The following is a 21824-nucleotide window of genomic DNA, read 5'->3' on the forward strand; positions in this document are numbered from 1 at the left end:
GATGGTTTATAGATGAGGGACTATGAATAAATAATAAAGACTTGAATTTTACATAGGAATATTAGAATTCAAAAGGCTACAGAAAAAGAATTCATAAAGATTATATTTTATATAAGGAATTAAAAGAGAGTATGGCTCCATTATTTAGTATTTAGTTTAAGGTTACTTAAGGAGAGTTTTTAGAAGACATTTTGACTATTACTCTGTAATTAGTATGTTCTCAGGGCACATATCTATTTTTATATATTAAAACGACTAAAAGTTTCAAAGTATTATGCCATTGAATTTGAAACTAAATGTCATCTACATCAATAATGTATGAAGAGTCTGGTTTCTTTTATCAGTAAGGAGACAGAAAAGGAAGCACATTGTTGGTGTTTGATGTATAGAGAGCAATTCTACAGTTTTCTGGTCCCTTTATGTTTCAGTCTGTAGAATCAGCCAACAACTAACCACACTGACCAACTATTGACTAACTATCTTTATCTTGTGTTCCAATGGTGATATAAAAGGGCTTTTTTTTTTTTTTTTTGTCTTTAACAGACTTTATCTGTTTGAAAGGAAATCTTTTGGTAATAGAGCAAAGAAGGTGAAACAGTAATTTCCAAATTCTTTGTAACAACTCACTCTGCATATTGTTCAATCCACACCATAAAGCAAGTCAGCTACCGGATTTTATTCAGCAGGAATGGATTACAGTGTGATTGGATTTCTAAAAGAGATGATTTGAAAAAATACATAAACCAAAGTAATAGCAAGCTACCTACCATGTTTTCCTGGGTGTGAGTTTCTATGTATGAAACTATTTGAGAGATGGAATCTGCCTTCCTTTTTTCCATTGGGAAGAGGAATGTGTAGAGGTATGGCCAAGGGGTAGGGAAGGATAAGTCCTAGGCAGTTTCCATGACTATTCTGTGGAAAGGATTGAGGGTAGCCCCCCAACTGACCCCATCTCTCTTGTTCTATACCTGGATAACTTTGAAGGGGGTGCCTCGGGAAAAAAAAAGTTCCAGTCACAATGTGAGAATGTCCTCCCTCCTCTTTCAGCCCCCAAGCCCAAAAGTCTTCTTTTCTTTTGATTTATGCAAACAAATAATCAAGAGAGTCACTGGCTACCACATCTATGCAGATCCAAGGTTAGGCTTAGATACAAGGGCTGTAATAGAAATATGTGCCAAGTTCTACAGAAATAAGTGGTTGTATTATTATCAGTCCAGATTTCATCTTTTCTGTGAAGTTCTCCCTAACATCCCCATTCAAGTTAACCACTCAGTTTTGATTTAATTACCCAACAGACATTTATCATACACCTAATACATCCTAGGTATAATGTTGGGCTTCTGGTGGCACAAAACAGAATCTCTGCCCTCCAGAAAATTCCTTCTCGCTCTATCCTCAGTATGTGTTTAACCTCTAAACAGTAGTTTCATTATTGGCTTATAGTTTTGTATCTCATATTAGTCTGAAATCTCCCAGAAGACTTGGCCTGCATTGCAGGCTTTGAATAAATAATTGAATTTTCTGCTGTGGGTATTACCATAATCTGTTTAGCAGATTATCTTCAGTAACGTGTAAATCCTTTTCCTGGATTAGTGATAGCAAGATCCCAAGTAGAAAGGAATCAAAGCTGGTCATGGAGCATGATGCTCAAAACTGTGGAAACTGTGCATGTCTGCGACTTGTTAAAATTGATTTTAGGACATCTGTTGATTTATGGGAGCCATGATATCTCTTATTTCAAGAAATAGATGAAGAGTAAATATATTTCTTCCCCTCAAATTGAAACTGTTTCTTTGGAATGCTGAATATAGATAAATAGATAAAGCAAAGATAACTATTTGCCATACTTCCATTTCTTCTTAGTTCTCCTGAATAACTCTCCATAAACTTTTGTTATGAAAGTGCCTTAACCCAGATTTATCGCTGCTCCTTTTATCTGTACTAATAATGTCTACACAATACACCTGAATAAATTTGTTTGAATATCTTAGTATATCATTGTTATTTCTGTAAAGTATTCATTTCCAAGTACCAGGAAGCTACACTCAACTTAAAGGATAAGTAGATGCAATAATTTAAGATTAGCCTGGCTTGGAAGTGCTTGGGGAACCACTGGTGGTGTTTAATTGAAAGAGTATATGACACTTAGGAGTTCTGGTTAACAAAGACCAAAACCTAGCTAAAATATGCTCAAAAGAAAAAACATGTGTAAATTTATGTATGGAGAGGAATTTTATTGGCTAAATCCAAGGAAAAGTTGATTGACAAGCTGTGGGAGGGGAAGAGTTGCGAGTGCACCTCTGAAAAAACTGGAACAAGAAGACAACCCTACTGGGTCTCTCTCTCCCATCTTTCAGCCACTGCTCCTCTTCTATGGATCAGTTTCAAACTCTCTCATTTCAGGCCAGCCAATAATACCTCAATCTTACATTTTACTGGTTTTACCATCTGTAAGATTGTTCTGTATATAAAAAAAATGCTAGGGAAGGACTCTTATTGGTCTGCCTTGGTACCTACTCTTGCTCTCCTCAACTGAGATCAAGTAAGACTGAAGCAGCTGTCAGGAAAGGCATATGTTGCAACAGGAACTTGAGCATTCCCCAGAAAAAGGAGAGCTAATAGTAAAGTGGTCTGCTACAATGATCTATGGCCCAAATTTCCCAAAAGGCATTTGTTAAGCTGGCTTATATAACCCCTAACTCCATATCTTACAGTCCTAAAATTTGAATCATTATGTTGATAAATTCTTAGTTTGTGACTCGGGTCTTGCTAACCAGTGACATCTTAAAATCTCAGAGAGACTGTGGTCCTATTCCTTGTCCACAAAGCCACACAGAAATCCCTATCTTCCAAACTCCACCCACTTGTGGCATTTAGTATGACTTGTGAGAAGTCGGCCGGTTGCCTCCATTCCTGGGAACCATAGGTGGATGTATGGTGCAGGGCATCAGTATCTTGAGCACTTGTGTGTGTGGTGGCAGTAGGACAGAGGGGACAGGGAAGGAAGTAGGGAGGGTGTCAGTTTTTCAGGCACGTCTTCCTTCAATTGTGAATAATCAGCTGGGCTGTGGTTTCAAGATAGGGCTGACCTGTAGGACTGGAACACATAGATGAATGGCATACCCCAGGCCTTGAATTGCTTACTCCCTAGGGAAGTTGTGATGGGTAGGCAAGAAAAGTAAGTTAGAGCAGTAATGAGTGTTAAGTGCCACAATTTACTGAACGGCTGCTGGTCAGTATGCACATTAGAGTTTCTTTTGTGGCAGGCAAAATCAGATTCCTTCTCCTCTTATCCTTGTGTGAACCAGGAATTTGGGACTGGGGTCCTTCTGGCCTCCAGGGACACTACTTTCACAGGAGGCTGATTGAGGAAGGGACAGTGAAGCCATGCCATAAAATAAGCCCTTGTCCTTGGCACCGTTAGGCAAGATTTTTGCCCAGGTCTGATTTTTTCAGTACTCTTCAAAGCTTTGCTTTTCTTCCCCCAAGAAGATAAAGGCGCACAAAAATACTTTGGAATTCCTCATATTGTTGCTGTTTATTGAATTCCTTAGGACCACAAACACTCACAGTACCATACTGGGGCCTCAGGGACCTCTAAGGCCATCCTGACCCACCAGTCGACATCTGGGGGCTCTGTTCTTGCTTATGTTGGTTTGGTCATTAGCCTGGTGAGAACAGAGTTGGGAGATCAGCTCCATTTGACCCCATCCACCACTGGGATGTGCCCATCCAGTTCAGCTGCTGCCACCGTTGTCACCAGGGATTCCCTGTGTTGAACATGAGTGTCTCTCTAAAGACATCCTAAGCCATCCTAAAACCAATAGAATCAAAGTAAAATGGAAGATTATTTCCACTGCTAGCTAAATTCGGAAAATATACATAAAAGGAGCTGTTCAAATTCTGGCAAAAAAGAATCTACATTGGGGGTGCCTGGGTGGCTCAGTCATTAAGCGTCTGCCTTCAGCTCAGGTCATGATCCCAGAGTCCTGGGATCGAGCCCCGCATCGGGCTCTCTGCTCGGCGGAAAGCCTGCTTCTCCCTCTCCCACTCCCCCTGCTTGTGTTCTCTCTGTCGAATAAATAAATAAAATCTTTAAAAAAAAAAAAAAGAATCTACATATGTTGACCTGTGAGGATTCATTTTCAACAATTCTGAATTAGCTGGGTATTTATTTAACATTTCACTTCTATATAACCATGTGGACAAAGTCATACTCCATTTACATGACTGCTTGTAGCCTTTAACACCCTGACATGAAGCTCTACTTTTGGCTCTCCTAAACCTTTTCTCCTCTCCTTTTGTGGCTGACATAAAAATGTACTTCAGATTGTCATTTACAAAAGGTTAAAGATAAACTGTCTTTCTCTTCAGAGAGTGGGACCCAGTATGCATAACCTTCATGGCTATTTCCCCTCTTTGCTTTTGCAGCCTGAGAAAATGGCATGTAACATACCTAACCAAAGACAGCGGACTTTGTCTACATCTGGAGAAGCTCTATATGAAATTCTTGGTCTGCATAAGGGAGCATCAAATGAAGAAATTAAGAAAACCTACAGGTACAGAGAAAGTTCAATGATGACATTCTTGTACTACTAGTGATATTTTGTGATAGGCAAGTGCCCCCAATTAAAGACATAAGCTTCTTGCCAAGACCAAGCAATTGTAGTTTTGAACCTCATGTTCCCTGTTCCACAACATAGGCAGTTAGGAATAGACAAGTATGACACTGACTTTCTCTTTTTTTTTTTTTAAAGATTTTATTTATTTATTTGAGAGAGAACACATGAGAGGGGATAGGGTCAGAGGGCAAAGCAGACTCCCCGCCGAGCAGGGAGCCCAATGCGGGACTCGATCCAGGGACTCCAGGATCATGACCTGAGCCGAAGGCAGTCGCCCAACCAACTGAGCCACCCAGGCACCCGACACTGACTTTCTAAAAGAATGCTCTCATGATTTTGGGCCTTAGGAAAAGGAAGCCTGTGTTCTAGGCCTGCAGTGTCAGAGAAAGAAAGACACAGATCACTGAGAATGACCAGGAGTTTTAATGCCTTCAAGAAGCGTGTGAAGAATAAATGACAGAGGTGAAAATTGCCATTTGGATCCAAATAGTTCTGTGAAAATGGTCAAGGAGCTTGATCCAAAGTCACTATCAATCTTTTAGTTTATATTTCAATTAAGGTTCTGGGGACAGAAAGTCTTTGCTGTTTCATTGCTCCCCAGAGTTATTTAGGAGTATGCCTGGGAGCTGCTCAACCTTCTGTGTATAGATACCCTTGGCTGAAAGTTACTAAACTTGATTCTTAAGGCTTCAGGCTTAGACACTGTGCTGGAAATGGGGGTTTGGAATCAAAGTAATTGCACTGGAAGCTTACTCTACCTATAAAGATGCTTCCCAAAATGAGAAAAAAAGTGATATCTAACTACCTTGTAAGCTTTAAAATCCACTTTACAAATGTGACTTTTAATTGCCTCAATTAATTTTGTAAGCTAAAATTTCAGACCATATCCTAATTAAGGCACTAATTATGCTGAGTTGTTTGCAAGTTTAATAATTACAACCTAAAATCTTTTCATGTAATCAGTGTCTTGCTATTAATTTTGTTTTAATGTCATACAAATATCATTTTTTTCAGCTGATTAGGGTGCTAGTATGCTGCCAAAAGCATCTACTTCTATCTAAATTACACATTTGTATTCTGCAAGTTATTCAAAATATATGAGCAGGCTGAAAATCCACTGAGAACATTATTCTTATATTCAGAGATCTGGATCAAAGCAGTCACAATATAGTGAAATTAAAAGTCAGTGAAATTTAATAAAATTACAAATTGTTGAATCCATACTCTACTTGACCAGTGTTGTAATCCTTGGTTGTGCTCTTGAAAGCAAGGCTGAATTAGATTTCTTCTTTTACATTTTATTTTTATTTTTGAACAGCTAATATAGTCACCTGATTAAAATGAGAACATGCAAACACATATACAAAAAAAAGTTTCCCTCCTACCTCATATTCCCCAGTGTCCCTCCTCAGGGAAGACAATTTTTTGTGTACCTTCCAGAGAGATTTTAGGCCTATATAAGCTTATATAGAGACCTTCTGATCTGAGCAAAATGGTGTAGACTTGTTTCTCTCTGCCCCTTCCTGTCAAGCATGACTAAAAGCCTTGGAAATAACACAAGAGACAACTAAAGAAGAACCCTAAAAGGTAGAAAGAGGAAGATGAATTAGTTAGGGACCAGAGGACCAAGGGAACAACACAGTGGCAGGGCATGTTATGATTCTCCATCCAAGAGAATGTAACCCAGGCCCAGCCTGTCCTGACGCCCAGTCTAGCAAGAGAAGGCAGCCAGATAGCCTTATTCTTCCTCCGAACTGAGCAAGAGTCCTGCCAACAACTCTAGACAAGCCCAGAAGAATAGCAAGAAGAACCAACTGAATGTTCCCCTAACAGTAACCTACCAGAGAACTTTCCCACCAGTCTGAGACTCCTCTCTCCTACCCAGACTCCACCTGACAGGGGAAATGAGCAAGTGGGATTCTTCCACAACAAGCACCCAGCCCCAAAATTGCTTTTTGTCTCTGTAGCGTGGAGATTTCCTTCCTCCACATAATGGCACCAAGCCACTCAACCTGGGAAGCTCCTTCTACTTTCTCAGCTAATACCAACAAGTACCAGTGGGGCCTCAGAAAAGGAGACAAAGAAGACAAACACAGTACCATCAAGGCTCTGAAAATTAGACTGTCATTGGAGCCACAGCCCACAAAAGGAGCCTATGACCAATATGCTAAATCTATACAGAGTAAATAGCTGTAAAAATGAAAAATTTAAGTAGGACCCAGAGTCTCCTAATAGCCAAAATGCCCAGATACAATTAAAATCACTTATCATACAAAAAACAACAAGCAAGAAAATTGCAACTTGAATGAGAAAAGATAATCCTTTGAGTCTCACACTGAGATGAACCAGGTACTAGAATTATCTGACAAGTAACTATCATAAGAAAAATTCAACAAACAATTACAAATTCTTTTGAAACAAGTGAAAAAAATAGAAAATTTCAGCAGAGAAATAGGAATTACAAAACAGAACCAATAGAAATTATAGGACTGAAAAATAACAGAAATAATAAAAATACCTTGAAGAGCTCAATAGTAGAGTGCAACTGACAGGATAGAATCAGTGAAGTTGAAGACAGATCCATAGAATTAACCCAATCTGAACAAAAGAGAGAAAATAAACTGAAAACGAACAAACAGAGCCTCAGGAACCTATAAGACCATAGCAAAAGAGTAGAACTGGTGTCCTAGAAGGGGAGAAAGAAAGTGGGCCTGAAAGAGTATTCAAAGAAATAATGACTGTAAATTTCCCAAATATAACAAAACATATAAATTCACAGATCAAGCAGCTAAGTGAATTCCTAAAAGGATAAATCCAAAGAAATCCATGCCCAGACACATCATAATTATATTTCTGAAAACTAAAGACAAAGAAAATATCTTGAAAGCAGCCAGAGAGAAACAAGACATTACCTATAGAGGGATACCTATTCAAAAGACAACAGATTTCTCATCTGAAACAACAGAGGCCAGAAGTAGCACACAATTTTTCAAGAAAGAAAAGAAAGAAAATTACTGTCAACTGCAAATTCTATATCTGTGGAAACTATACCTAGGGATTTAAGGGAAAATAAAAAAATTCCCACATGAAGGAAAACTAAAAGATTTTGTCACTTAGCCAGATTTACTCTTAAAGAATGGCTAAAGAACATATTACAAAAGAAATAATAAAGGAAGGAATCTTGCATCATTAAGGAAGGAAGAAAGAACAATGGAAAATGCAGAAATATGGGTAAATACAATATACTATCATCTTCATGAATTTTCTGAATTATATATGACAATTGGCACAAAAATTCTAACATCATCTGATACTCAAGACAATGATATTTAAAAGTGGGGAGGACAAGAAAACCTAAATGAAAAGTTTCTGTACTTAGATTGGTAAAACACTGATATCAGTAGACTGTGATAAATTATATATACATACTCAACCATTAAGAAAACTATACAAACTAATATACTCCAAAATATTACAATAAGGCTCTTCAGCCCTGGGAGATTTCTGGGAGGCCCTAGCCACCAAACTTCCAAGCATGCCATGAATACCCCAAACTCCTAGCCCTCACTGTGATGGCTCAAAGATGGCATCCCTATCATAGCCCTACAACAAAGCTACCTGACTCTGTGTTCTCCTTGGTAACTTGAATGAGGCAAATAAATAAATAAATAAATAAATGCACTTTAGGTGTGTCATTAGACCCTTCTTTTCTTGATACTGACTGGCACATAAAAATCCTTCACTCCAAACACAGTAGATTGTTGATCTATACCTCATACTGCTGTCTACTTATAATGAAGCCAGGAAGGCTGATCAGAGCATGTAGCATGTAGTATGTCTAGAATCTCTTAGAATCCTAATGGCTTTATAACAACAAGTCTAGTTCATTATTCAACAAATATTTATTGAATACTGTTTTAGGCACTGAGAAAATTGCATTAAACAAAAGAGATGAAATCCCTATATTCCTGAAGCCTATATTCTGGGCTGGGGGAGCAGGTAGGCTTAATAATAAATAAAATATACAGTCTATCAGATATTGGTAAGTGCTGTGGAGAAAAGCAAAGCAGTTTGGGGAGTTCTAGGAGTTATATATTCTCTTTAAGGTGTTCCATGTTGATTTTAACACTAAAATCCCTCAGTTGCAGTGAATTTTAAGTATAAAGTAGCAGCAGTTAAGAGTAGAGGGTATGAAGTCAGAAAGACCTGGATTCAAACCTCTTCTCTTAGCCTCATTTTCTTCATAAGTAAAATGCAGTAAAATGCAGAAAACAGTACTGACTTCAGAGGGTTGCTAAGGATTAAAAGAAATGATACATGTAAAGTGTTTAGCCAAGTTCTGGCACACAGTTACTGGGTACCACAAAGAATATATAAGGCAGCAGAGAAAGAGGCCTATGGAAGCATTCTTCAAAGTTTGCCGGGGCATAGGTGTAAGAAGACTCTCCAAGAAATGTGTGTGTACGCATGCATGCACATGTATGTGTGAGAGTGAGTGTGTATGTGTATGTGTGATTGTGTGTATAGATTCTGTGACATTTAAATTCTGTTGAATACATTTAAAATAGTGTTACAACTGTTTTATTTTAACATGCCAATGTCTGTAATATGCTGAAAATTACACCCTTTGCATCTGTTTTATCTTACAAAAAAAATTTAGATACCAAGTTAAAAATGTTGACAGGACAATTTCTCAAATTTATTTTAAGGAACATATAAGCAAAAAATTAGAATCTAATTGATAGAGGGAGGGAGGGCGGGAAAGAGAGAGAGAGAAGGAAACCTAAACATCATACCCAAAATGATTACAAGGAGCCATTTAGGTTGATTTGGGAGAGAAGGCCTATGGGGGCCTTCCCTGCAGCCCTTTATATGTTCCATAACTCACTGTGCTGTTCAATCAGAGCATGAAATCCTCACAGGTTGTAATTCACTCTTCTTTTCTGCCTTTCCCATTCCATCAAGTCCCTCGGGGCAGGCATTATGTTTTGTCTTCCATTGCACTTCCATTAGTCCTAGCTAATATTTACCAAATTCAAAAATGAATTGGTCAACAAATAGATTTTGCCTGTGGGTATATGTCTGTTTCTCCATACTAATATTCTTAGCTTCTTCAGGACCTTTTCTCAAATGTTTTGTCACTTAGCTGAACAGGAAGTCATTCACTGACCCAGTGAAGAAAGGGACAGCTCAGCAAGGAAAGACCATAGTTTCAGATTGGGACACAGTACATTTTTTTAGGGCTGTGAGACCTTCAAGTAAAATGTAGTTAGGGGATAAGGAAAGGAAAACTCTGAGAAAATAGAGCCAGTTATGTAATATAGAAAATGTGTCTTGGGTATTCAAAATCTCATATGCAACTTAAATGTTAGTTTTTATTTACACTGATGTGTACATTTTTTAATTTAGATAGAAACAAAATTAAGATGCCAAAAAGGGAAGCCAACTGGTCTTCCTAGCATTTTGGGTACAAGAGCCTAACAAAATGCTGGCCTACTAGATGAGAAATGAGACAAATATCTAGCCCTTTCTTAGCTCCTCAGAAAACCACAAAATCAGAGTGAACTAGTTTTGTACATTAGCATCTGGGTTTCTGTGCCTCATGAATGAGCTTGTCGATGAGGTACCAAATATCCTTTCACAGGATATCAGGGACTTGATTTTTCTACTTCATTCAATTTCACATGGAACTTTCTGGAAATCATCCTCCTCTGAAGAGGTGAGTTTGCTCAGAGTAGACCAACATGAGGCAAATGCTATTTTCACAAGAAGCAGGAAAGAGTGTCATTTCCATAGTGATCTGTGGCAACCCCAATCTGTGGTGCTTTTACCCATCTTTATTAGCAATTATAGGTCATAACAGAGGCTGCTTATGAATAAAGTGTAAATGTCAGGGGAATGCATAGCTAATAGAAGAATTGTAAATATTTACAAGGCAAAGTGATGATTCAAGCTCACAAGATAAATTGAAATTAATCTCTATCAGTACTAATTTGTTTCCTGAATTCTAAAACCTTCCACTAAAAAGAAGATTATATGAGGCTATGTCAGAGTTATCTTTCAGGTCAGCGGCATAACCTCCCTTGTTCCATAGCAAATCTACTTGGGCCTCTTAGTTCTTCACACAACTTCATTTCTTTCCTGGGCACTAGAAGCATTATGATCAATGAATTTTTTCCCACTCACTCATTCACTCAATGTCTATTTAGTTTTGGATACATATTTATATTATACTGTGAGAAATGAATACACATATCTATCTATGTATCTATGTCTATCTATATACATGTAATTTGTACCACTTAAAGGGCTCACCTTATAAAGAGTTAGATTTAGTAAGGTTGAAAGATACATACAGAAAGACAAGCAAAATAAGGGAGACTGTGGTGAGTGGAATAGATTGACTTGATTCTTGTCCTAGAAACTATACTAGTTTCTATTAAGAAATTAGTTCTGACATATCTTTGGGAATCTAGAAGCTACTCACCTTCCCACAGCTGTACACACTCAGGAAAGACCTGCGAAAGCCCTAAGTTCTCAATTCTGGCTGACCTTGTAGATCTGTACAAGCAGGAAGTAAAGGCTAAGGTAGAGTTGTAAACTGTCTGGCTCAGCATTGAAGATGTGTCCTAACATACATACAAAGCCCACCAGTGAAGGCTGGGAGATTCTTGGTTCTAGGTAAGAAAATCTCTGTCTAATCCTTAGTTGGTAAGCTAATGGAACAGAGACTTCAGTGGCCACACATGACTAAGAATACAGATGTTACAAAATTAGATCAGAAAAGTCACTGAATAAACAATTACAATAAGCAACAATTAAAAATCATGGGGACAGGGGAGAGTCTAATTTGCAGAGCTGCCAAATTATAATATTCAAAATGTCCAGTTTTCAAAAAAATATATGAGGCATGCAAAGAAACAAGAAAGTAAGGTCTGTATTGGGGGGAGGAGGGATCTATAGAAACTGCCTTTGAGAATGCTCCAAATTTGGACATGCTAGACAAAAACTTCAAATAAGCTAAATATGTTTAAAGGCTAAAGGAAACCATGTCTAAAGAACTGAAGGGAAGGTTGAGAATGATACCTCACTAAATACAGAATATCAATTAAAAAATGAATTTATATAAAGGAACCAAAATAGAAATTCTGGAGTTGAAAAGTATAGTAACTGAAATGAAGAATTTACTGGAGGAATTCAATAGGTAATTTGAACAGGCAGAAGAAAGAATCAGTGAAATTGAAGATAGGTCAATTAAGATTATACAGTCTGAGTAACATAAAGATAAAAGAATGAAGAAAAATGAACAGATCCCAAGAGACCTGAGTATAGCATCATGCATTCATATATATATATATATATACACACATATATATATAATGAGTGGAAAGAGAGAAAGGGGCAGAAAGAATATCTGATTAAATAATGGCTGAAACCTTTCCAATTCAATGAAAAATATTAATCTATACATCCAAGAAGTTCCATGAACTCCAAGTAGAATAAACTCATGAAAATCTTCACTGAGATATGTCATAACCAACCATTCAAAGTCAGAGTATATTTCAAGTAGCAAGAGAGAAGTGACTCATCATGTATAAGGGATCCTCAATAAGATCAACAACTGATTTCTCATTAGAAACCATGAAGCCAGAAGGCAGTGGGATGATATATAGTCAAAGCATTGAAAGAAAATATGTCAACCAAAAATTCTATATGTAGCAAAATTATCCATCTAAAATGAAGGAGATATTCATTTATTTCTAGATAAATGAATAACTGAGTCATTGGCAGACCTTTCCTATACGAAATGCCAAAAGGAATCCTTCAGAGTGAAATGAACATTAGACCAAAATTTGAATCTACATGAAAAATCAGAGAACACCAGTAAAAGCAACTTCACAGGTAAATATGTTTGTAGATCCTCTTTTTTCTATCCGATTTAAAAGACAACTGCATTAAGCAATAATTATATATCTATGTTGAATGACACAGAATGTATAAGGATGTAATTTGCAGCAATAGCTGGAAGTAAAGGCTAAGGCAGAGTTGTAAACTCTGGGGAGGTGGAACTATAACAGAAGTTTTTGTATACTTTTGACAGCATATTAATATGAACTAGATATTCAAAGATGTTAATGGTAATCCCAAGGGTAACCACATACACACAAAAAGCCTTAAAAATATATAAAAGAAATGATATAGGAATTATATCATTCCTAGTAATGGAGAGAAGCCAATAATAATAATAGGAGAATTGAACAAAAAAGATATAAGAATACAAATAGAAGGGTGCCTGGGTGGCTCAGTCGATTAAGTGTTCAACTCTTGATTTTGGCTCAGGTCTTGATCTCAGGGTCATAAGTTAAAGCCCTGCATTGGGATCCACGCTGGTCATGGAGTCTACTTAAAAAAAAAAAAAAAGATACAAATAGAAAAATGGCAAAAGTCCTTCCTTATCAGGAATTACTTTAAATATAAATGGATTAAACTCTCAAACTAAAAGACAGAGATTGGCAAGTGGATTTTTATAAAATGATCCAACTGTATGCTGTCTCTAGAAACACTCATCTTAGATTCAAAGACAAATAGGATGACAGTGAAAGTACGGACAAAAATATTATATGGAAGTAGTAATCCAAAGAGAGCTGGAGTGGCTATACTAGTATCAGACAAAATAAACTTTAAGATAAAGTTATCAGAAACAAAAGAGGACATTTTTTTTTTAAAGTCAATCCTTTAAGAATATGTAGCAATTAGAAACAAATATGTGCCTAACAACAAACAGAACCCCAAAATACATGCAGAAAAAACTGAAGAATTGAAAGGAAGGACAGATGGTTCAACAGTAGTAATTGGAGACTTCAATACCTCACTTTCAATAGTGAACAGAACAACTAGACAGAAAATCGGCAAGGAAACAGAAGACTTGTACAATGCCATATACCAGTTAGAACTACTGTACATCTATAGAACACTCTACCCAATAACACAAGTGCATATGGAACATTCTCCATGTTAAGCCATATGTTTGGCCACAAAACAGGTATCAATAAATTCAGAAACATTTAAGTCAAACGAAGTGTGTTCTCTGGCTACAATGGAATGAAATTTGAAATCAATAACAGAAGGAAATTTGGAAAATTCAGAAACGTGTAGAAATTAAACAACACACTCCTAAATAACTAACGCATCAAAGAAGAAATCACAAGGGAAATTGGAAAATACTTTGAAATCAATGAAAGCAAAAACACACCATACAAAAACTATGGGATGCAGTGAAAGTAATTCTCAGAAGGGAACTTAGAATAGCAAATGCCTACATTAAAAAGGAAGAAAGATCTCAAATAACCTAATCTTCCACTTTAAGAAACTAGGAAAAGAATCACAAACTAGACAAAAAGCATGAGGGAAAAAAGAATAGTGAAGATTAGAGTGAAAATAAGTGAAATAGAGAATAAAAGAATGAGAAAATCCACACAACCAAAAGCTTGTTATTTGAAAACACTAACAAGATTGACAATTTTTTACCTAAACTGACCAAAAGAAAGAGGAAACTCAAATTACTAAAATAAGGAATAAAAGCACAGGGACATTACAACTGACCTTACAAGAAAAAAAATTATAAAAGAATACTATGAACAATTGCTTACCAATAAAATTAGACAACCTACCAACTTGCATTCCCACCAACACTGTAAGAGGGTTCCCCTTTCTCCACAACCTCTCTAACATTTCTTGTTTCTTGCCTTGTCAATTTTTGCCATTCTAACTGGTGTAAGGTGGTATCTCAACGTGGTTTTGATTTGAATTTCCCTGATGGCTAATGATGATGAATATTTTTTCATGTGTCTGTTAGCCATTTGTATGTCTTCTTTTGAGAAGTGTCTGTTCATGTCTTCTGCCCATTTATTGACTTGATTATTTGTTTTTTGGGTGTTGAGTTTGAAGGGGGGGAAATCAGAGGGGGAGACAAGCCATGAGAGACTATGGACTCCGAGAAATAAATTGAGGGTTTTAGAGAGGAGGGGGCTGGGGGGCTGGGTTAGCCCGGTGATGGGTATTAAGGAAGGCATGTATTGCATGGAGCACTGGGTGTTATACGCAAACAATGAATCACGGAACACTACACCAAAAACTAATGGCGTACTGTATGGTGACTAATATAACACAATAAAATAAAATAAAATAAAATAAATAATAAAAGAAAAGAAAAGAAATAAAATAAAATAAAATAAAATGGACAACCTAGATAAAATGAACAAATTCTTAGAAACACACAAACTAACAAATTCACTCAAGAAGAAATAGAAAATCTAAATAGATCTATAAAATGTGAAGATTGAGTCCATAATCAAAAAAATATATCCAACAATGAAAAGTCCCTATCCAGGTGGCTTCACTGGTGAATTCTACCAAGGAGAAGGAGAAGGAGGAAAAATAACAATAATGCTTTCTCAAGTTCTTCCAAAAAAGTAGGAGAGAGGACATATCCTAACTTCTTCTATAAAGCCAGGGTTACCCTGATATTAAAGTTAAAGACATCACCAGATAAGTACAGGATAATCAATCTTATGAATATAGATGCAGAAATCCTCAACAAAATAGTAGCAAACTGAATTCAACAACATATTAAAAAGATGATACACCATGACAAGTATCATTTATTCTAAGAATATAAAGTTGGGTCAATATATGCAAATCAATGTATTTTACCATATTAGTAGAATAGAGAATAGGGCACCTGGGGGGCTCCATTAAGCATCTGACTCCTGATTTCAACTCAGGTCATGATCTCAACGTCCTGAAATTCAGCCCCACATTGGGCTACATGATCAGTGGGGATTCTGCTGGAGACTCTCTCTCTCCCTCTCCCTCTGCCCCTCCCCCTGCTCACTCCCTCTCTCATTAAATTAAATAAATAAATCTTAAAAAAAAAAAGACTAGAGAAAAAAATGGCATATTCATCTTGATAGATGCAGAAAAGGCTTTTGACAAAACCAGTACCCCTTCATGATAAAAATACTCAACAAACTAGCAATAGAAGGGAATTTTCTCAACTTGATAAGGGGCATCTATAAAAAACCCATAGCTATCTTCATATTTAAGGGTTAAAGATTGAAAACTTTCCCCCTAAGATCTGAACCAAGGTAGGAATGTCTTCTCTCACTACTTCCTTCAATGGTGTATTGGAATTCATACTAAGGCAATTCAGCAAGAATAAGAAATAAAAGGAGTCCAGATAGGAAAGAAAGAAAACTAAATCTATTTACAGATGACATGATCTTATACATAGAAAAACATACTGAATACATACCAGTGTGCACATACACACACAACTAGAGCTAACAAATGAGTTCAGCAAAGTTTTAGGACTTAAGTTCAATATACAAAAATCTATATGCTAGCACAATCCAAAAATAAGATTAAGAAAAGAATTCTATTCACAATAACATCTAAAAGAATAAAATACTTAGGCAAAAATTTAACCAAGGAAGTAAAAGACTTACACTGAAAACTACAAAACATTGTTGAAAGAAATTAAAGGCCTAAATACATGGAAAGACATCCCATGTTCACAGATTGTAAGACTAAATATTATTAAGATGAATCTACATATTTGATGCAATCTTATCAAAATTCCAACTACCTTTTTTTGCAGGATTGGATAAATTGATCCTAAAATTCACATGGAAATGAAATGCAAAGAACCTAGAATAACAAAACAGAATCTTGAAAAAGATGAAGTTGCAGGATTCAACATTTCCTGATTTCAAAACTTATTACAAAATTTTAGTAATAAAAACAGTGTGGTACTGGCATAAAGACAGATACAAAAATCAATGGAATAGAATTAAAAGTTCAGAAATTAACCCATACATCTATAGACAAGTGAATCTCAATAAGGATGCCAAAACCATTCCATGAGAGAAAGAAAAATCTTTTCAACAAATAGTGCTGGAATAACTGGATATCCACATGGAAAAGAATGAATTTGGTCTTCTACCTCACACCTTATATAAAACTTAATCAAAATGCATCAAAGACCTAAAACTACAAAAATCAGAAGGAAACATTGGTACAAATCTTTAAGACCTTAGATTAAGCAACTGTTTTTTAAAATATGATACAAAAGAGGAAACAGATAAACTGGACTTCATCAAAATTAATAACTGTTGTGCACCAAAGGACTCTTTTAGGAAAATAAAAAGCTCACAGAACTGTAGAAAATATTCAAATCAGACATCTAATATGTGTTTAATATCCAGAATATATAAAGAATACTTACAACTCAACAATAAAAAGACAACTCAATTTAAAAATGGGCAAAGTGCTGTATGGCGACTAACATAACATAATAAAATAAAATTAGAAAAAATAAAGTTTAAAAAAATAAAAAATAAAGTTTTAAGAGTATAGGTCTTTCAAAAAAAAATGGGCAAAGTGTTTGAATAGACAGTTTTCCAAAGAAGATATACAAGTTGCCAATAATCACTTGATTAAAATCAACATTACTCATCAGGAAAATGCACATCAAAACCCCAATAAGACACCGCTTCACTTTTAGTAGGTTGGCTACCATTAAAAAAATGTTGGGAAGGATATAGAGAAATTAGACTGCTCATACATTTCTGGTAGGAATGTAAAATGCTACATCCACTGTGAAAAATAGTCTAGTAATTTCTCAAAAAGTTAAATATAGAGTTATCATATCACCCAACAGTTGTGTGCCTAAGTATATTCCCAAGAGAACTGAAAACATTCACACAAAACCTTGTACATGAACATTCATAATAGCATTATTCATAATAGCCAAAAATGAAAACAACCTAAATGTCCATTAACTGATGGATGGATAAACAAAATGTGGTACATCCATATAATAGAATATTATTCAGTCATATAAAGAAACAATTTGTAACTTATGACAAAAGAAGCAAGAATATACAATGGGGAAAGGACAGTCTCTTCAATAAATGGTGAATGGTGCTGGGGAAACTACACAGCTACATGCAAAAGAATGAAACTTGACCACTACCTTACACCATATACAAAAATTACCTCAAATTGGATTAAAGATTTGAATGTAAGACTTAAAGTCATAAAAAGCCTAGAAGAAAACTTAGGTGGTGCCCATACCACCCAAAGCAATCTACAGATTGAGTGCAATCCCTATCAAAATGCCAACAGAACTTTTTACAGAACCAGAACAAATAATACTAAAATTTATATGAACTACAGAAGACTCCCCAATAGCCAAACCAATTTTGAGAAAGAAGAACAGAATTGGAGATACCATAATCCCAGATTTCAAGATATACTACAAAGCTGTAGTAATCAAATCCATAGACATGGATCTTGGTGATGCTTTCTGGATTTGTCAACAAAAGCAAAGGCAACTAGAGCAAAAATAAACAAGCGGGATACATCTAACTAAAAAGCTTTTGTTTTTGTTTTTGTTTTGTTTTGTTTTTTAAAGATTTTATTTATTTATTTGACAGAGAGAGAGAGAGGAGGTGCACACAAGCAGGGGGAGTGGCAGGCAGAGGGAGAAGGAGAAGCAGGCTTCCCGCCCAGCAAGGAGCCTGATGTGTGGCTTGATCCCAGGACCTGGGATCATGACCTGAGCTGAAGGCAGACACTTAACCAACTGAGCCACCCAGGTGCCCCAAAAGCTTTTGTATAGCAAAGGAAACCATCAACAAAATGAAAAGGCAACTTACCTATTGAGAAAAAATATTTGCAAATATCCACTAAGGGATTAATATCCAAAATATATAAAGAAAACATAAAACTCAATAGCAAAAAACCAAACAATCTAATTTAAAAATGGGCAGAGGATCTGAATAGACAATTTTCCAAAGAAGACATACAGATGGCCAACAGGTATAGGAAAAGATTCTCATCACTAATCATTGGGAAAATGCAAATCAAAACCACAGTGATAATAAAGTAGCAGAAAGAGAAATTAAGAAAACAATTCCATTTAAAATAGCACCAAAAAGCGCCCCAAAATCTAGGAATAAACCTAACCAAGAAGGTGAAAGACCTGTACTTTGAAAATGATAAAACACTGATGAAAAAAATTAAAGATGACACAAACAAATGGAAACATATACCATGTTCATGGGGGGCCACCTGGGTGGCTCAGTCAGTTGAGTGTCCAACTCTTGATTTCCACTCAGGGCTTGATCTCATGACCCTGATCAAGCCCCACATTGGGCTCCAGGCTGCATGTGGAGCCTACTTAAAAAACAAAAAACAAAAAAATGATATACCATGTTAATGGATTGGAAGAATTAATATGGTTAAAATGCCCATACTACCCAAAGCAATCTACAGATTGAGTGTAATCCCTATCAAAATGCCAACAGAACTTTTTACAGAACCAGAACAAATAATACTAAAATTTATATGAACTACAGAAGACCCCCCAATAGCCAAACCAATTTTGAGAAAGAAGAACAGAACTGGAGATACCATAATCCCAGATTTCAAGATATACTACAAAGCTGTAGTAATCAACAGTATGGTACTGGCACAAAAATAAGACACATAGATCAAGAGAACAGAATAGAGAGCCCAGAAATAAACCCATGCTTATATGGTCAATTAATCTACGACAAAGGAGGCAAAAATATACAATGGGAAAGACAGTCTCTTCAATAAATGGTCCTGGGAAAACTGGACAGCTACATGCAAAAGAATGAAACTGGACCACTTTCTCAAGCCATACACAAAAATAAACTCAAAGTGAATTAAAGACCTAAATATAAGACGTGAAATCATAAAACTCCTAAAAGAAAATAGGCAGTAATCTTTTTTTTTTTTTAAGATTTTTTATTTATTTGACAGAGAGAGACAAAGCAAGAGAGGGAACACAAGCAAGAGGAGTGGGAGAGGGAGAAGCAGGCCTCCCGTGGAGCAGGGAGCCTGAACGCAGGGCTCCATCCCAGGACCCTGGGATCATGACCTGAGCCGAAGGCAGACGCTTAATGACTGAGCCACCCAGAGCCCTGGCAGAAATCTTTTTGACATGGGCCTTAGCAACATTTTTCCACATATGGGATGTTTCCTCAGGTATGGGAAACAAAAGCAAAAATTAACTACTGAGACTATAGCAAAATAAGAAGTTTTTGCACAGGGAAGGAAACCATCCACAGAGTGAAAGGGCAACCTATTGAATGGGAAAAGATAGTCACAAATGACATATTGGATAAGGGGTTAATATCCCAAATCTATAAATACTTATATAACACCACACCAAAAAACAAATAATCCAATTAAAAATAGGCAGAGTATCTAAACAGACATTTTTCCAAAGAAGACATACAAATGGCCAACAGACACATGAAAAGATAGTCAGCATCACTAATCATCAGGGAAATGCAAATCAAAACTACAATGACATATCACCTAACACTTGTCAAAATGACTAGAACACAAAAGACAAGAAATAGCAAGTATTGGTAAGGAAAAAAGAAAACGCTTGTGCACTACTGGTGGGAATGTAAATTGGTGCAGCTAGTGTGGAAAACAGTATGGAGGAGGTTCCTTGAGAAATTAAAAATAGAAATACCATATGATCCAGCAATTCCACTACTGGGTATTTGTTCAAAGAAAATGAAAACAATAATTTGAAAAGATATGAACCACTATTTATTATAGTTATTTACAGTAGGCAAGATATGGAAGCAACCCAAGTGTTCATCAATAGATGAATGGATAAAGAAGATGTGGTGTGTATGTGTGTGTGTGTATATATATATATATAGTGGTATATATGCATGTATTAGGTCATGTATACATGTATATATACTATAATGGAATATTACTCAGCCATAAGAAAGAATGAGATCTTGCCATTTGCAACAATATGGATGGACCTAGAGGGTACTATGCTTAGTGAAAAAAGTTAAACAGAGAAAGACAAATACTGTGATTTTGCTTATATGTGGAATCTAAAAAACAAACCAAACAACAAACAAAAAACCAAAAGCAGAAACAGACCCATAAATACAGAAAACAAACTGATGGTTGCTGGGGGGTAGAGGGGCAGAATGGGAAAAATGGGTAAAGGGGAAAGTAGAGGCTTCCAGTTATGGAATGAATAAATCAGGGAGATGAAAGGTATACTGTAGGGAAATAGTCCATGGTATTGTAATACCATTGTAGCTACACTTGTGGTGAGCATAACATATCAAGTTGTCGAATCATGATGTTGTATACCTGAAACTAATATAATATTGTGTATCAAAAACACTGATATCACCTCATGCCTGTCATAACGGCTAGTATCAAAAAGACAAAAGATAGGGCGCTTGGGTGGCTCAGTTGGTTAAGCGACTGCCTTCGGCTCAGGTCATGATCCTGGAGTCCCGGGATCGAGTCCCACATCAGGCTCCCTGCTCAGCAGGAGTCTGCTTCTCCCTCTGACCCTCCTCCCTCTCATGCTCTCTGTCTCTCATTCTCTCTCTCGCAAATAAATAAAATCTTAAAAAAAAAATTTAAAAAAAGACAAAAGATAAGTGTTGGTGATGATATGGAGAAAAGGGAACCTTGTGCACTGTTGGTGGGAATGTAAATTGGTGAAGTCACTATGGAATACATTATAGAGGGTCCTCATAAAATAAAAAATAAAACTACTATAACTACTATATGATCCAGCAATTCCACTTCTGGGTATTTATCTGAAGGAAATGAAAAAAACATCTGGAAAAGATATATGTACCTCTGTATTCATTGCAGCATTATTTGCAATAGCCAATACATAGAAAGAACCTAAGTGCCCATTCCACTTCTGGGTATTTATCTGAGGGAAATGAAAAAACCACCTAGAAAAGATATATGTACCTCTGTATTTATTGCAACATTATTTGCAATAGCCAAGACATAGAAACAACCTAAGTGTCCACTGATGGATGAATCGATAAAGAAAATGTGGCATATATACAATGGAATGTTATCAAGCCATAAAAAGGAAGGAAATCCTATCATTTACAACAATATGGAGAAATTTCAGGACATTATCCAAAGCGAAATAAGTCACACAGAGAAAGACAAATATCTTATGATCTCACTTACATGTGGAATCTAAAAAAAAGAAAAAACTCATAGATGCAGAGAACAGATTGGTGGTTGCCAAAGGCAAAGGGTGGGAGTAAAATGGCTAAAGGATGGTCAAAAGGTACAAACTTTCAGTTA

General features: G+C 36.2%; 1 protein-coding gene across 1 annotated transcript in view; it reads left to right on the forward strand.

Annotated features, from left to right (window-relative positions):
• The first annotated feature begins 4440 nt into the window (after positions 1-4440).
• The window catches only part of DNAJC5B (DnaJ heat shock protein family (Hsp40) member C5 beta), a 58243-nt gene continuing 40859 nt past the window's right edge, over positions 4441-21824 (forward strand). Inside the window, exon 1 of the mRNA XM_021688630.1 lies at positions 4441-4559. Coding sequence (XP_021544305.1) covers positions 4441-4559 — 119 coding nt within the window. The remainder of the gene's footprint in view (positions 4560-21824) is intronic.

This window comes from Neomonachus schauinslandi, chromosome 4, assembly GCF_002201575.2.
Source record: "Neomonachus schauinslandi chromosome 4, ASM220157v2, whole genome shotgun sequence".
NCBI lineage: Eukaryota > Metazoa > Chordata > Mammalia > Carnivora > Phocidae > Neomonachus > Neomonachus schauinslandi.